Here is an 18,099-nt window from a genome sequence, read left to right on the forward strand (position 1 = left end):
ACTTAATAAAAAAACAAACAGCCCAATCAAAAAATGGGCAGAAGACCTAAACAGATGTTTCTCCAAAGAAGACATACAGATGGCCAACAGGCAAATGAAAAGATGCTCAATATCTCGCAAATCAAAACTACAATGAGGTATCATCTCACACCAATCAGAATGGCTATCATAAAAAGTCTACAAATAATAAATGCTGGAGAGGGTGTAGTGAAAAGGGAACGCTCCCACACTGTTGGTGGGAATGTAAATTGGTGCAGCCACTATGGAGAACAGTAGGGAGGTTCCTCAAAATACTAAAAATAGAGTTACCATATGTTCCAGCAATCCCACTCCTGGGCATATATCCAAACAAAACTATAATTCAAAAAGATATATGCATCCCAATGTTCACTGCAGCACTATTTACAATAGCCAAGACATGGAAACAACCTAAATGTCCATTGACAGATGAATGGATAAAGATGTAGTGTATGTACAATGGAATACCACTCAGCCATAAAAAAGAATGAAATAATGCCATTTGTAGCAACATGGATGGATCTGGAGATTATCACACTAAATGAAGTAAGTCAGACAGAGGAAAACAAATATCATATGATATCACTTACATGTGGAATCTAAAATATGATACAAGTGAACTTATTTACGAAACAGAAACAGACTCACAAACATAGAAAAGAAACTTATGGTTACCAAAGTGTGGGGAGGGATCAATTAGGACTTTGGGATTAGCAGATGCAAACTGGTACATATAGGATGGATAAACAACAAGGTCCTACTGTACAGCACAGGGAACTCTATTCAATATCCTGTGATAAACCATAATGGAAAAGAATATGAAAAAGAATGCATAAATATGTATAACTGAATCACTTTGCTGCACAGCAGAAATGAACACAACATTGTAAATCAACCATACTTCAATAAAATAGATTAAAAAAAAAGAAAACAAACTTATGGTTACCAAGGTGGGGTATAAATTAGGGGTTTGGGACTAGCATATACAAACTACTCTATATAAAATAAACAACAAGGTCCTACTGTATAGCACAGGGAACTATATTCAGTATCTTGTAATAAACCATAATGGAAAAGGATACGAAAAAGAATATATATATGTGTATATATATATATATATATATATATATATATATATATGTATCTGAATCACTTTGCTATACACCAGAAACTAACACAGCATTGTAAATCAACTGTACTTCAATTTTTAAAAAAGTTCTGATTTTAATCACTTCTACAAAGTGTCCCTGTTGAAAACTGATTCTGACAGTCTCCAGTGAGTCCCTGTCCTGCCGTGAGGATGTCCTTTCTGCTTCAGAACCCTGTGCAGGCAGCAGGGTGGCCCTGAGGACACAGACTCCTAAGGCTTATTGGATTTATACTCACACAGTCAGCCACTGTTCCACAAACACGACCACTTTGCCAAGGTGCCCGGGTATAATTGGGTTTCTAAACACAGCTGCACACTGTATCTAGAACACGCTGTTCCCCTACAAACCTCTAGGCTCTGGTGTTGAGCCTAAGCTCCTGACTCAGACTCCCTCTTTTCCTGGGGGAAGTTTAATGTTTCTTCGCTACCAGGTACCCTCCATCAGGGGTATCTCAGCCCTTAGAAAGCTGAATCTCAGAAGGGAAGGGGACAGGGTGTCTGTCGATCCCTCTCCTCCTGAAGGATCCTTGATAAGTTTAGTTTGGCACATTAGGGGGATATGGGGAAGAACAATCTCTGTAAATGTCCTTTCTCCAGAGACCTGTATATCAACTCACCTGTACTGGCATAATTGAGAGTATTCGGGGAACAAGGCAAGAAGATTTAGGGGGTCAATGTCTTGTTCCGTCTTGCTGCTTCTCCAGCTAAAAAACAAAATAAAAGAAACAAATATATTTTTTTTGTGAAAGAGAGGTAGAAGAAGACTTTTCCCTGTTACAATTTTGTATATTAAAGGGGCATAGTCTGTAAAAGCCCCCGTCAAATGGATCATAAGGTATGTTCTGCTTTGGAGAGAATCAAACTCCCAAGAATCCTCTTGTGAATTTCTTCCACTGAATTAAAGCCCTAACCACCACACCTCTGAGCTTCCTGGGAAGCCAGTCCTCACCTCTGAGCGAGTCACGCTCCTAGTGGAGAAATCTCTGAAACTTTTAGGTCAGGGAAGAAAATCCCAGCATTTGCCAACATAGTTTGGACTCATTAATTTTCTGACACTAAAAAGGCTCTAATTTCTATGGAGAAGAGAAACACACTGAACAAGTGTGATAGTCTTAAGCCCCTCATTCTGATACTCGGCCTTCCCCATTTTCTGAAATATTTTACATCGAGTAACTTAAGACACAAAATAAAACATAGCACATACACTGTTTCTTTTTAAAATTAATTAATCTATTTTTGGCCATGTTGGGTCTTTGTTGCTGCATGTGGGCTTTTCTCTAGTTGCGGCGAGTGGGGGTTACTCTTCATTGCGGTGCACGGGCTTCTCATTGCGGTGGCTCCTCTTGTTGTGGAGCACGGGCTCTAGGCACACAGGCTTCAGTAGCTGTGGCACGTGGGCTCAGTAGTTGTGGCTCACGGGCTCGAGAGTGCAGGCTCAGTAGTTGTGGCGCACGGCCTTAGATGCTCCGCGGCATGTGGGATCTTCCTGGACCAGAGCTTGAACCTGTGTCCCCTGCATTGGCAGGCGGGTTCTTAACCACTGAGCCACCAGGGAAGCCCAGCATACACTGCTGAAGCTTTCCTGATGCAGGATATTTTACACTTCAGCCTTGCTGGTCCAATCAGCACAAGTCACTCAGATTCTGTGGGAAAACGCAGTGAAAGTTCTGTAAGGTGGTAACAATGTGGGGACAATTTTTGCTACTTCATCCTCAAAGGAGCCCTGTTTGGAATATCAGTGATAAAAGCAAAGACTAACTTGCCAAGGACAGAAGACAGTGTTATAGAAAGGCTTTCTTTTGGTAGAATTGTTATTATATTTTAGGCTAATTTTAGTGGACATATTTGCCTCCCACTCTAATGCATGCCCACATCCTATGAAACAGTAAGTGATGTTTTAATAGGATTATAATATATGTAAAAACATATCATGTATTTAGAGATGAAATATCCAGGGAAAATATTTCCATAGCTTACTATTTCTTGGCATTTCCTGTGTCCTATCTGATATGTATATACACAAAGGGAGCTGGTTTTAGTTATCTAATACTGTGCTGTATTTATTACTTCAACTTGCAAATGCTTCTATTTGGATTTCCAAATATGCAATTTTTAACATGTTTTATTAGTGACAGAGCAATAAAGGAACAACTTTGCAGCTAATTTAACACCTATAAATTTCCCTGCAGTGTAAAAGAAATGGCCTCGGCAGACCACATGTCTGCTCATATTTCAAAGAATATTAAATGTAAATACTTCTAAAATGCCCTATAGTTAGAGTTCTCTTATTCCATAAAACACTTACAGGTTCATTGCTTATACTTTTATAAAAAATGGTACCTGATTCTGAACAGACTTATTATGTGAAAATTATTTTTAAAATAGCTATATTTGAGAAGTCATATAAAAGCTAGATAATTACAAATCAGCAATTACAATCAACCTGAAAAATGTTAAAAAGACTTGATCATAAAAGTTGAAAACGTATGTCAACATAAAACCTGCACATAAACCTTTATAGCACCTTTATTTATAACTGTAAAAACTGTAAGTAACAAAGATGTCCTTCAACAGGTGAAAGGATGAACAAACTGTGGTATATCAGTATCATGGAAAATTATTCAGTGATAAAAAGAAATAAACTACTGAACTCTAAAAACACGTGAATGACTCAAACACATATTGCTAAGTGAAAGAAGCCAGTCTATACAGGCTACATACTATATGCTTCCAATTATATTATAGTCTGAAAAAGGTAAAACTATAGAAATGGTGAAAAGATCAATAACTGCCAGTTCCAGGACAGATTAGGTGAAGTCCAGGAGATATTTTAGGGCAGTGAGACTGTTCTGTATCATAATGTAATAGTGGATAGTTAACAGTACGTATTTGTCAAAACCCATAGACCTTTACAGCACGAAGGCTGATCCTTAATGCATGCATGTTAAAAGAGTATATTTAAGAGGTTGGGGTATCGCAGGATGGAATGCAGAATGTGATAGAACAATCTAACTGTATTACAAACGTACAAAACCACCTCACTGGAGCCTGGGGTAGAGGGAAAGGTGCTGACCTGAGCAACTTTGTAAATGGAGCCTATAAAACTGAGGGCAAAAGACACTGCACATAAGCACTGTGTCCTAGTTGATAAAATTATTTATTGCAGGATACGGGTTAACAATTCTGACACTGCTGTACACAAATGCTGGAACAGAACAACTAAATGAGCGGCAGGTGGTGGGGACAGGACAGGGAGGTTACCCATCAGCAAGGGGAGAAGGTCAGAACAGTTCATGTAGAAACAGATTAGAGTTAGAGACGTCAGCATAAACTCATGTGTAGCTTGATATAAATACAATGGTTACATAGAGAAATACCTACAGATGTGTGCACACTGATTAGTATATGTACCTATATTTCCCAGCTCCATCAGCAGAGAGGGCCCAGAAGTTAGGACACTCCAGTGGCAATGAGTCCATCTAGTGCCTGGGTCTGTGTTTCCAATCCATTCTCCAATAAAAGGAACCAGCATTCCTTGAGGACATGGCTGATTCTAGGACTGGGACAAGAAATACACAAGATGAGCTTGGAGCTTCTTGTAGTGTCAGAAAGTAAGAAAATGTTGGGGGAAAAAACTTAACACCTGATGACGGTTTATATCAAAAGGACACAGGAGAAAACTAAAAGGACTCCCAAGGGCCAAGGCTGGAACAATCTGAGCAACAAAATAACATTTTTAAAGTACTATTGGAGGGAATTTCCTGACAGTCCAGTGGTTACAACTCCGCTCTTTCACTGCCGAGGGCATGGGTTCAATCCCTGGTCGGGGAACTAAGATCCTGCAAGCCAAACAGCCAGCCAAAAAAAAAATTTAAAAAATAAAAGAAGGTACTATTGGATTATAATCCAAAGTATAAAATAAAATATCCATGAGTTAATACTGATATGAATAAATGAGGGAGAATAGACACATCTCAAGTGCAGAAGAATTCTAAAAACTGTATGCAGGTACTCGGCCCTCAAGGAGGTGAAACATAACCTGACTCCTTGGGTGTGGGCTGTACAGACTGACTTCCTTGCAAAGGATGTGGCATGTGGTGGGGAGAAGACAACCAGCTTTGCAGTGGAGAAACCTGACACACACTGCCACAGCCAGGATCAAGGTCAACATCCACTGTGATGAGTCTGTTCCCAGTAAATGCCCGTGATATAATGTGATGAAGATGCAACTTCACCTCTGTGGCCTTCTTCCCCAAAACACACAGCCCAAGTCTAATCACAAGATAAATACTAGACAAATCTCAATTGAGGGACGTTCTACAAAACACCTAACCAGTACTCCTCAAAACTTGTCAAGGTCATCTAAAACAAGGAAAGTCTAAGAAATGGTCACAGCCCAGAGGACCCTATGGAGACTTGACAGTAAATGTAATATGGTGTCCAGAGCAAGGACATTAGAAAAAAAAACAAGAAAAAATGAATAAAGTATGGGTTTTAGTTAATAACAATTTATCAATATCAATTCATTAATTGTAACAAATATATCACATGAATGTAAGATGTTAAATAATAGAGATATAGGTATATCAAAGTTTCTGTATTGTTAGCAACTATAAATCTAAAAGTATTCTGAAATTTTAAAGTTTATTTTTAAAAATATATTGAGAATCATATGCTCACAGAAAGTGGGAAATGGAAGGTACCATAAACACCATCAGTTAAACCTTTTATTTTACAAGGGAGGAAACTGAGGATTTATAGTACGGTTTTGCAGCCTGCACTCTGAGAAAACAGTGGTGGCTTGCTGCTGAGCTGGTCCTCACTGACACTAATCATCAATCACAGTACACAGTAGACACTCAATAAATTATTACTGAATGCTGAATAACTCCCAACAACCTACCGTCTACCCAAGTACCTTATCCTCTCACTCATTCACTAACTCATTCATTCATTCAACAAATATTTACTGAGTGTCTGGCACTATCATTTTACTCCAAGAATTATAACCACTTAGAAACTCTATCCAAAGGATGGACATTTTGGCAATTTTCCATACCTGACTTTGTAGGAAACTGTTTAGCTGATTCAAGTTTATAAGCGTCCAAGGAAGGATGGTCTCAAGCCAGGTCAAGAGAACATAGGCTGAGGGGGTACAAGAAGGAAGGCTGTGAGTTCCAGAGGGGAACTCTGTGAGTTCCAGCGGTTCGTTTATGCTCAGGTAGTGGGCCGCAGCCTTTCTGAGTACTACTGTTACTCTAGACTCTCCCATCTCCCATTCCACTCCTACTACTCACTGAGGCAACGGGCTAACAGCCTAGTGTTGTCTTCTTTCCAGTTTCAGCTCCACTACTTACCAGCTGGGTGATCTTGGCCAAGCTGCCTCATCTTTTGCGGCCTCAGTTCCCCCATCTGAAAAATTACCTCATGAAACAATGTTGCTTAGGTCAAATAAGCCCACATTTCTAAAATGTTTGGCACACTTGGCAATGACATTATTATTACTACTGTCAATATTGTTATTGTTATCATTACCAACCAAGCAGAGGCTTGTACCTGGGAAGCTTCGACAGTCACTCGGGATCTACAAAGAACACATGTTGGCACATTTAATCAATCTTTCCACCTTTCTTGGTTTGATAAGTAGATTGTTTCCAACAAATCACAAAATTATCGTTGTGATCTGGGCTATGATTCCATTTACTGTCATTCCAATGCCTCTTTTAGACTGCCAGGAAACCAAAGGCCTTATTTTCAAGTTCCCTTCCTTCTTGGCCTCTTTTCCTGCCAAAATTTATTTTCATGTTAACATTTATTCTAAATAGTCCATGGGCTCCTAAAACTGGACAGTTCTCCTAGATTCAGTTCTCTCTGGAGGTCCATTTTTTCTGACTTTATGATATTTAAAGATGAGGTTCATCACAAGATAAAGATTGTAGTGTCTAGAAATGTAATTAACTATTTACCAGTAGGTTTAGCTCCAAGCCTCAGGATTTACTGACCTCTTTAAATTTGCTAAAAGTCACCAAACAATTCAAAGAAATTTCTCCGTTCTGCTTTCTTCTCACTCTCCAGGAGGAGTCAGGTTGTTGGGCACTGACTGCATTTGGTATTTAAAATGCCAAGTCTTGGGACTTCCTGGTGGTCCAGTGGTTAAGAATCCACTTTCCAATGCAGAGGACGCAGGTTTGATCCCTGGTCGGGGAACTAAGATCCCACATGCCCGGGGGCAACTAAGCCCGTGTGCTGCAACTACTGAGCCCGTGCACCACAACTAGGGAACCCAAGTGCCACAACTACAGAGTCCACGTGCTCTGGAGCCGTGTGCCACAACAAAAGATCCCACGTGCCACAGCTAAGACCCGACATAGACAATTAATAAATAAATATTTTTAAAAATAAAAATAATAAAAGGCCAAGCCTTATACTAGAAGATCAATACATCTAAAATAAAAACATAGGTTTGGGGATAACTTTTATTGTTAGGGGGTGGAGGAGGTCAAGCTAACAAAAGTTTGTTTCTGGCATTCCATGTCTTAGCTAGGGATTATGTAGAGGTTAATATCAGTAGCAGATTCCTGTTGAAATGAGTTATCTGTTCTTTTAAAGTCTCTCAACAGCCACCAAAGAAAAGGAAGGTTAAACCTTTATCTATCTATTAGACTTTTGTTCATAGGTGTCAATGATGCCAACAGAAAAATACTGTCTTGTCATGTCTAAGTGCATTTAAGCAATGGGTGTTCCTTGAGCCATACTTTAAAACATAAAATACTTTAAATGTTGATTGCTATTGTATCAAACTATTTCACTGTTAGATTACTATCATTATTGTGAAACAAATTGAATAAAAAGTTAGTATGTTCAAAACAAAAAACAAAAAACAAAACAAAAAAGATCAGGCTCGTCAGGGTGCTCACGACCTCTACATGCCAATGCTGTGAACAAGTCCCAGGCCCCCAGTGTGACTTACTGTCCGTGCCCAGGTAAAGGAGGTCATGTGTTTGCTCTTCTGATGAAAAGTTTCTAAGCAACAAGATCCTCGCCATGAGCCCCGTTACAGCCACAGCTGCCTCTCTGGCATCCTGCCAGTTCCCAAGTGCATCCTAATTCCAGTACGAGAGCCTCTGGAAAGCAGGTCCCTTCCTACAGCTGCAGCAGCATCAGCTTGACATCGTAGGTGACAGCCCCTTGGTGATTAATAATGCTGTCTCCTCAAGGGCTTCACTGGAGGCTCCTTGGTGGAGTAAGTTTTCCTAAGTGTCACTGCAATGGCAGAAAGCTAACTAAGTTTGGGGTAATAGAGGTTACTTTCTTCAGCCCAGTTGCAAAAACCATTCTCAGCACAAATGTTCCAGGTTCAGAGGAAGTCTTAAGGGAAACTTTAAATAGTTTTAATCAAAAAGAATATCCTTGTACTGAGTTCAAAAATAATTAAGTTAATAAAACAGGTTAACTGTTTCTTTTTAACGGATGGAAGATTTTAAAGACATTCTAAAAGGCAATTTTGTCTGTAGCTCATTATTATTGCAACAAACATACTGTGAATTAGTTTTCCATTAGCATCATTATTTTGAAACTCTTTTTGTTAAGAATACTCACATAAAACAGGTCCTCCTTCTCTCCTAGGAGGAGCCTGCAAAGGTTGAAACTGGCTGCTGCTTCTCTCCACACCCTACCCTCAGCAACTCCAGAAGGATTTAAGCCTGAAAGAAACAGGAGAAAGGGGTCAGTTAGGGAACAGAGAAGCAGCAAATTCTAAATCAGGGCACATGCATGAGCTCTCAGGTGGAAATCGGGGGAAGAGTTTATGTGTGTTCTCATTTTTTTCACAAGTTTAAGATGTCCAATGTGTACAATTATTTATACCTAAGACATCTCCTGAGACTTCTGATTGGAAGGATTTTGTTGTTATCATTTGTTTGCTTGTTTTTTGGGAAATACTAATCAGCTTGCTTTTCAAATTTAATGCCCATACTTTTAACATAGTTGCTTAAGTTCTATATCATGAATTGGCTCTGTCGTTATATTTGTAACAAACATGACTGGACGTAAGGGTGATAACATATACCTATATAAATAAGACACACACATATATAGTAAGTATCATATAAAAACACAGCAGGAAGTATTTCCTGGAAATCTGGACAGTATATTTGACCAGCCTTACCCACCTCACATGAGAAGTTTACTTTGGGAAAGCTCCAGAGCTTGTCTCAAAGAGACAGATGGTCTCCAGAGCAACATAAAGCAGGGCTCAACAAGAGGTCTCAGTAACAGGCCATCAGGAAAAAACAAAATAAACAAAATGCCTTAAGTTTCCATATACAAGGAAACAAATACTGGTTTTTGATTTTTAAAAATTTGAGCCCCAAATTAAAAGTCTCAAGGGTGGGACTTCCCTGGTGGTCCAGTGGTTAAGACTCTGCGTTCCCAACGCAGGGGGCCTGGGCTCGATCCCTGGTCAGGGAACCAGTTCCACGCATGCCCCAACTAAAGATCCCACATGCTGCAACTAAAAGATCCCACATGCCGCAAATGAAAGATCCTACATGCCGCAACAAAGATCCCGCACGCGGCAACTAAGACCCAGTGCAGTCAAATAAATAAATATTGCAATATTAGGAAAAAAAAGTCTCACGGGCAACCTCTCTAATTGCAGGCCTTGGTTTGCAACTCAACTGCTTCCCAAATGGGCAACTCTGTGCCATGGACATCAGGTTGAATAGTTACAGACGTTTCTAGTTTAACAGCGTTCAATAATTCTCCCTAGAAATGATGGGAGTCCAGCCAGTGATAAGTAAATGTTTGAAACATAACAAAGGACTAGAAAGCCCAGATGCAAATGTGCTTTTGAGGGGAAATCTTTCCTGAGTGACTAGGAACATGATCCGGAGGCAATGGACAGTTACACCCTGAAGCAGGCCTGCAAGAAACACAAAGCCAGGCCTACTGTATGGATTTGGATATTGCTGACTATAAAAGGGAACCAACTATTTTGAACAACTATGGATTAAATACAAGGAAACAAAATGAGCAATGTAACCAGGGAAATAAAGAAGCGTTAGATGAACAGGGAAATAAGAGGAAGAGGAAAGTCAGTATGTGTTGGCACTGCACTTCTGGGCTAGGTCAGCACTGGGTAATCGAGATGGACAGCTCTTCAGATGGACTGAGGCCTGAACAGTTTCCACTTTCTTCCTCATACTTATTTCTACACATTTAAGTCGTACAAATAAATTAACCATCTCTGTGGCATAAGCTTTCTGTAGTAAGCATCACAGGGGATGTATTTATAAATATGCCAAGGGAATGTGCAGTCAACTGCACACACGTCTCGCATGTTTCTTGGATCCCATGCCACTTGCCCCAGCCTCAGTGAAGTGGAGCTTGGAGATTCAAGCTCTCTCAGGCTGCTGACCGTGTCTGGTTTTGCAGGTCTTCACTTGGCTGTGTGTTCCTCCATCCCGGGGTGTGTACACATGGCTTCCCTAGAACAGCTGTCAGCAGGTCCTTCCACTCACCTCCCTTCTGGAAACACCTTCCTTTGACTTCCACGCCAATCCTCCGAATTCTTCCACCACTCCCATTCTCTGCTCATCCCTTAACACCAGCGGCCCCTGTGATTCTGACCTCAGCCCAGTTCTCTTCTCTCGCGGAGTCCATTCCCGGCACGTGGGGAAGCGCATGGGCACTAGACCCAGAACCTGCAGGCTGCGTGTGTGTGATGCTGGGCAGGTTCCCTGACATCTCTGACATGTCTTCTCCTATAAAGTGGGGCCAATACGTGGACCGACTTCATGGGGTCATAAGGAAGAGCGAATGAGTTCAGACGTGTGAATTGTCTGGCACCCAGAGTACAGGCTCAGCTTCTTGAACTGGGACAGCCATGGCTTCAACTATCATTTAGTTGAATAACTCGATCACTTACTTAGTTGACGGTTAGTTGACTAGCGGATAAACTCTGATTTTCTAGCTCATATTTCTTTTCTGAGCTCCAAGTCCATTTAGCCAACCGCCTACTAAACATCCCCAGTTACACCCAGGACTCCTTCAATTAATTCCACATTTACAGACTAACCATTCTCCTCTCCCCACTCCTGCTCCACCCCAAACTGCTCTTTTTTATTATTTTTCCGAGATGAGTAATGGCATCATCCATCCAAAGGTCCAAACCTTCAAAAGTTAATAGAATCTCCCCTTTTCTCAACTACCTGTACCCTAAACATAAAAATCCAACGGCGGAGACTTCCCTGGTGGTCCAGTGGTTAAGACTCTGTGCTTCCAATACAGGGGGCACAGGTTTAATCCCTGGTCGGGGAACAAAGATCCCACATGCTGTGTGGCACACACAAAAAAAAAAAAAAGAAAAGAAAAGAAAAGAAAATCCAACTGGTCACCACATCTTCTCAGTTTTGCTTCCGGACCACATCTTCTCTTCTGGGTTGCCCTCCTTCCTGCCTCTAGACTCTTCTCTCCCACACCGTCCTCCTTCGACACTGCAGTCAGCGGGTTCATCCTTTCTAATGGTTTTCGTCATCTTTCTGCTGACCTTTAGGATAAATCCACAGTTTTTAGCACAGCATGTGAGGTACTTCATCAACTTGCCTCTTTCTCTTCCTCTGTTTTATCTCCTCCCACCCCCAGTTCCAGCCGCAGGAAACCACTGTAATCCCCAAAGTTATCACCTCTCCTTCACCGCCGCGCCCTTGTTAATACAACCAGGATTACCCCCTGTTCTCCATCTAGATAATCTTGCACTGTTATAATCTTTCTAACTCCTGGGACTCTGCTCCAGATGGAATTAAAACAACAACTAAAGGATAGTTAACAGATGCTACAACTCCAGTTCAGTTTGCTCAAAACAGAGTGAAATTCCTTTTGTGCCTCTATTTCTGAGGCATGGAATAGATTTCTTTCTTAGTCGTTTTATTTTTTGCTTTCCAGTGACAGATAATGACTCTTTGCGTGAGGAGCTGGTGAGATGGGATAGACCTTCTACCAAAATGTCAAAATAAGAGATCTAGATGGTGAGGAAAACTTGGTGAAAACTCACAAAGAAACTGTGAAAGGGCTTCAGAGGTGCAAAGCCAGCTGCTTTCCTGAATCACAGTAGCCGTTCTTCCTGCTCCTCCTCCCCCTCCCTCCCTCTCCTCTGCTTTCTCTGTCCTTATCTCTCTGCTTTCTTTGTCCTAATCTGTCTATCTGTCTGTCTGTCTCTGTCTCTCTCTCTCTCACACACACACACAAACACTCTCTCTCTCTCTCTCTCTCTCTCTCTCTCTCTTATGGGAAGAAGAGCTCTGTGTTCTCTTTAAATCCCTCAGGTCCTACATTTTATTGCTCTAACAGTCCGCCTCCCTGAGGTTCCTGTCCAGACCAGCTATTTCCTTCGGTAGAGAAGCTGTTGGTTCACTCTCTCCTGGTTTGGAAGCGTCTGGGGGGCAGGTCTCGCAGCCCTGTCTCCCGCCCCCACCCCCTCCCCGGTCCTGGCGGGCGGGTGACAAGGCAGACAAAGGTCCGTTTGTAACCTCCTTCCAGCACCTCCTCTTCTCCTTTTGCCCAAACTCACCCAGTGAGTTGGAGCATTGCAGAAGATTCCTCTGTCAAGAAGCCCAAAGGAAAGGAGAAGAAAAAGGGTATGGACTTTTTTTCCTTAAGAATCATTTTATGTCATTGAGTTTACTGCAAACTACTGCTATAGATTAGAGCAGAAGTGTATTTGTGTCTTGAGTCAGAAGAGAAGGACAGAGAGGCAGAGAGAGTCTCTGAGGAGGTGATGTGCGCACTTTGAGAAAGATGATGCTTTCCCAGGTTAGAGGAAAAGAATCAGATTAAAAGAGAATAGAAAATGTACATTCCTTAACGGGAAAGGCATTTAATTGGGGACTTAAAAGGAAGCAGCTCCTTCACTGCTGCTCCTTGTTAAAGCCCCCGTCTGCGCTGAATCTGGCTCCACCATTCCACCTCTCAGGGCTACGCGAGGGTGATGAAGTATACAAGTTCCTTTTCAATGCAGTAGCTGTTATCTCTGTATTCCTACTTTACGTAAAGTTTAATGGCAATGTCTAAGAAAGTGAATGTTTTCTGCTTTTAAAAATCCTGATTCCTTCTAGAAAAATGGTATTGATGACCTTAACTGCCAGGAAGAAATAGACACAGATGTAGAGGACAAAGATATGGATACCAAGGGGGAAAGGGGTGGGGTGGGAGGCGTTGGGAGATTGGGAGTGACACATATACAACTATTGATACTATGTATAAAATAGACAACTGATAAGAATATACCGCATAGCACAGGGAACTCTACTTAATGCACTGTAATGTCCTAGATAGGAGGGAAACCCAAAAGGGAGGGGATATATGTATGTGTATGGCTGATTCATTTTGCTGTGTAGTAGAAGCTAATACAAGATTGTAAAGCAACTATACTCCAATAAAATTTTTTTTAAATCCTGATTCCTAAAAAGAAACTGGTATAAATGTGTGAGACAAAGAGGGAATTCACGGAATTCATCCTTGGTGTCCCCACTGTGGACCACAACACAGTGTCTGTACTGCTGCGATACAGGGAACTCTTTTTCCCTTTGGGGCTTATAAAAATTCCTCTTTAAAACTCCTTGACTTAGTTACATAGACTGTGTAAAGCTCTCCCAAACGCTCGTCCTTTTATCGTGATGATGATTTCTCATGGCCAGGGAAATAGTTAAAATGATGCAAGCCTGCATATTCGTATCATTCTCTGAGGTGCTTGAAGGCAGACCCCCTTCAGGGAGGACGTGGACTTTGTTTTTCCACTGATGAAGGTCTCTTGGGTACTGGGGCTGATAGTGTCTATTTTAAAGATGTTTGGAAGGCTTATCCACCTTCTACTACCACTTCTTTGCCCTTAACCTACACTTTGAGAAGTTTCACTCCAGCCCTCAGTCATTCTAATACAAAACTCTTCTGGTACAGAGAGTGGGAATTTTAAAAATAATAGTGATTTTCATCCACCAGGAAAGATGAATGGAAAAACACCACGACCGGACGGCAGTTTTAATCTCTTCCAACTATAATTTTGATATTTTAAATGTCAAGTTCTGAGCTGGAATTTTCATTTGTTTGTGCAGCCTTTGCTTCTTCTGGCTGTTATGAAAGGAGTCTGAAAATGGGCTGCCCTTTCTAACTCATCAACTCTGTTTCATCCCACTGCTCTTAACACCAGTTTCCAGAACTGGCATCAGCTGTCGGCATGAGCATTGCTGCATAAAAGCCTCAACGCTTTCACGACATAGCTCTGTTTTGGCCATTAAATGAGATACTTTTTCTTTTTAAGTCTTCACTTAGCTCCAACCATTCAAAAGCCTGCTGGTGCCAAATACCCTCACACAACCAAAATTTGCAATGCCCTACCCATATGATGGTGACAATGATTTGTTGCTTAATTGGAAACATCTTGTTCATAGTTCTGTATCCTCTACAGTGATCTTTTAAAACTAATGCCACTATTGGGATATGAATGGTATCTTACAATATTAATTATATAAAATTGAATCCAAAAAAACCAATTGGAAACTATCTAAAGATCTCTAGTTATTCCTTCAGATATTCAGTTTTTAGCCTTGTTTTCTGTTGTAATTTGGATGTACCTCAGGAGGAATTTTAAATGCATGTACTTCAACAGAAAGAGGGGAAAAAAATAGAGCAATTTGCTTCGAATTGGTCAAAGTCATTTCACTCTTGTTGGCGCTTGAAAAATATATGGTCTTGATGGATTGCCAAGGATGAAGGTCGGTGTCTTTTAATGAAAAAACAAACCAATGTATCATGGTAACATACTGGTTCAGGCATTTCCCCACTTGCCAAATAATAGTTAAAGCTATTTATCTGCACTGAAGTAAAGGAAGAAGAGAAGACTTCAGTTCAGTTCAAACATGTAATTTATAAAGTATTAAAAAAATAATAATAATAACTACTAGGGAGTGCTTGCCAGGTGTGGAACTTTCCATCCCAGTACGTGACTAAGGTGGACAAGAGACATCATTCTGTGCTCTGGCCTGGACACAACCAGGAAAGGCGCATGGTGTGGCAACATACCCAGTTACTTCTCCAGCAATTTACTTGTTCCTTCCTTCAGCAAATGTTTTCTGAATGCTTCCTGTGGGCCCAGCCTGGAAACAGGCCCCTGAGAGATGCAGGAGGAGAGGAAGGTAACCTGCTTGCCTTCTCAGTGCTGGCATCTTCCTCTAGTCCCCGTACATGGGCTGGCCCTGGTCTCCATCCCTCCCCTCTTCTCTTCCCACTCTGCACTCACTACCCTGCAGTCCCACAGCTATAAATAATATTGATAAATATCCTGATGACTCTCAAATTCGTACTTCTGGCCCTGATTTCCAGACTCACATTCAACTGCCTACTCAGAATCTTCATTTCATGTCTGATAGGCATCTCAGATTAACTTGTCCAAATTCCTTCTTGTTTGTTTAAATTTTTATTGGAGTATAGTTGCTTTACAATGTTGTGTTAGTTTCTACTGTACAGCAAAGTGAATCAGCTATACATATACATACGTCCACTCTTTTTTGGATTTCCTTCCCATTTAGGTCACCACAGAGCACTGAGTAGAGTTCCCTGTGCTATACAGTAGGTTCTCATTAGTTATCTGATTTATACATATTATCAACACACATCAGCCAAGAATGTTAAGGCCAAAAGGAAAAAAGTAAAATATATACGTAGTGATATATATATTTATTTTATTTTATACTTGTATGAGATGATATATGTACACTAAACTTATTGTGACAATAACTTCATGATGTATGTAAATCAAATCATTATGCTATATACCTTAAACTTATACCGTGCTATTTGTCAATTATATCTCAATAAAACTGAAAGGTAAAAAAAATTAACTTGCCCAAAAGTTTACCCTTAGATCCCCCCCAGCTAGATGGACTCCTTGCAACTCATCCTCAGCTCATGTCAGTAAATGTCAGTACCATTCAGGTCAGAAACCTAAGAGTCATCCTGGATTCTTTCCCTCTCCTCAATCTTCAGTCAACTTCAACTTCTTTCTCCGACGTACCTCTCCCCTGCCAGCGGCCCCAAACATAAATGTTAGAGTTTCCCACTGTCCCTGGCCATCTCAATTTCTCCTTCTTAACACCCTCGCCAATGCACATCAAAAAGAAGCACATAAAATGTTAACAACAGCCCTCTCCATGTTGACACTCCAGTTGAATTTTATTCTATCTGTGCTTTTCTGTATTTTCCATGTTTAAACTATTACTTTTTTAAGAAAAATTATTGGTATTTTTCTAAAAAAAAAAATATCCAACTAGGATTACAGCTCTCATTAGAACTACCCGATAGAAAGAAAGCATAAGACATTAATAGTCATGAAGTGAGCTTAAGAACAAACAACACTTAAATGCAGGAAATATATGGTAATATGAGGCCAAACTGTCTAAATGCATGACTTTGTCCAAAGGCCACAAGGAATAGACAAAATTATGATAGATTACCAAAAATAAGAACATGATTACATAATAAAAAACCCTCTGAAGATCAAAGCTCTAAAAGATAAGAAATATGCCAAAGACCTAAAATAACAGAAAAATTCTACTGCATTCGGGCAAAAAGATTAAAAGGAGCTTACAGCTCCCTTCCCAACTCCTCCCCATACACCCCACCTTCTGATAGAGAGGAATCTGGTGAGAGGGGTTAGAGAAAAGCCAGGTGATGTGTGTTGTTGAATCTTCTGATACAGGTACACAAACATAGAAACATATATTTTTAAGTCAGGTATGAGCTAGTAGGCCAGAATAAATGCTAGTTTTGACAAAAAGCAAGCAAACAAACAAAAGAAATCGGGAAGTACATTTTAAAGTCAAACTATTTAGAAAAAATTAAATACAATTAAATTAAAACAGTAGTACCTGATGACATGCAAATTTAAGGATTTGCTAGCTCACTAACCTCTTCTAGGCATAAATAGTTCTCTGCAACTAGATATTGAGTTTAGTAATCTGAGAAACTCCTTCCCTGGCTGTAAGCATCTAAAGATTAGGATATATTATTTATTCTTTCACTAACATGCCAGACACTGTTTAGGGTACTTGGATACATATCAGACAAAATCCTGCCTTCCTGGAGCTTACATTCAAGTTTGGGGAGACACAATAAGAATATTTTATAATAATTTAGAGGTTTATAAATGCCATGGAAGACTAGAGCAAGTAAGGCAGATTGAGAATCTGAAAGAGGAGACAGAATTTTATTTTTTTAATTAAAAAAATTTTTAAATTGATGTATAGTTGATTTACAATGTTGTGTTAGTTTCTGGTGTACAGCACATATATATTCTTTTTCAGAGTCTTTTCCAATATAGGTTATTATAAGATATTGAATATAATTTCCTGTGCTATATGGTAAGTCTTTGTTGTTTATCTATTTTATATATTGTAGTATATATCTGTTAATTCCAAACTCCTAATTTGCCCCTCTCCCCGACCTTTCCCTTTTGAAAATCATTAGTTTGCTTTCTGTGTCTGTAAGTCTGTTTCTGTATTGTAAATAAGTTCATTTGTATCATTTTTTCAGATTCCACATATAAGTGATATCCTATGATATTTGGCTTTCTCTGTCTAACTTACCTCACTTAGCATGATAATCCCTAGGTCTATCCATGTTGCTGCAAATGGCTTTATTTCATTCTTTTTTATGGCTGAGTAATATTCCATTGTATATCTGTGCCACACCTTCTTTATCCATTCCTCTGTGGATGGACACTTAGGTTGCTCCCATGTCTTGGCTGTCGTGAACAGTGCTGCAGTGAACATAGGGGTGCAGGTAAGGGGAGACAGAATTTTATAGGACAGTGGGGTAGGTGTTATTGAGGAGCAAAGGCTTGAAGAAGGTGAGGTAGTTAGATACGCAGATATTTGGAG

General features: G+C 40.2%; 1 protein-coding gene and 1 non-coding gene across 12 annotated transcripts in view; one reads left to right on the forward strand and one right to left on the reverse strand.

Annotated features, from left to right (window-relative positions):
• LOC131760922 (uncharacterized) overlaps positions 1–18,099 on the reverse strand; it is a 96,205-nt gene that overhangs the window by 61,461 nt on the left and 16,645 nt on the right. For 7 of the 10 annotated variants that reach the window (XR_010841683.1, XR_010841685.1, XR_010841680.1 and 4 more), the window contains exons 3-8: positions 8,768–8,871; positions 8,139–8,431; positions 6,526–6,580; positions 4,580–4,727; positions 2,373–2,811; positions 1,786–1,872 (exon numbers count right to left, since the gene is read on the reverse strand). This is a non-coding gene — a transcript (uncharacterized protein). Of the gene's footprint in view, positions 1–1,785; positions 1,873–2,372; positions 2,812–4,579; positions 4,728–6,525; positions 6,581–6,724; positions 6,757–8,138; positions 8,432–8,767; positions 8,872–15,252; positions 15,282–18,099 lie in introns of those variants that run through there. The other 3 variants (XR_010841686.1, XR_010841681.1, XR_010841689.1) reach the window with 3 other exon arrangements.
• SCRG1 (stimulator of chondrogenesis 1) overlaps positions 5,254–18,099 on the forward strand; it is a 28,790-nt gene continuing 15,944 nt past the window's right edge. Inside the window, exon 1 of one of the 2 annotated variants that reach the window (XM_059071061.2) lies at positions 5,254–5,362. In XM_059071061.2, the coding sequence (XP_058927044.1) occupies positions 5,254–5,362 (109 nt within the window). Of the gene's footprint in view, positions 5,363–12,548; positions 12,805–18,099 lie in introns of those variants that run through there. The other variant, XM_067040054.1, reaches the window with a different exon arrangement.

Source organism: Kogia breviceps, chromosome 8 (genome assembly GCF_026419965.1).
Source record: "Kogia breviceps isolate mKogBre1 chromosome 8, mKogBre1 haplotype 1, whole genome shotgun sequence".
Lineage (NCBI taxonomy): Eukaryota > Metazoa > Chordata > Mammalia > Artiodactyla > Physeteridae > Kogia > Kogia breviceps.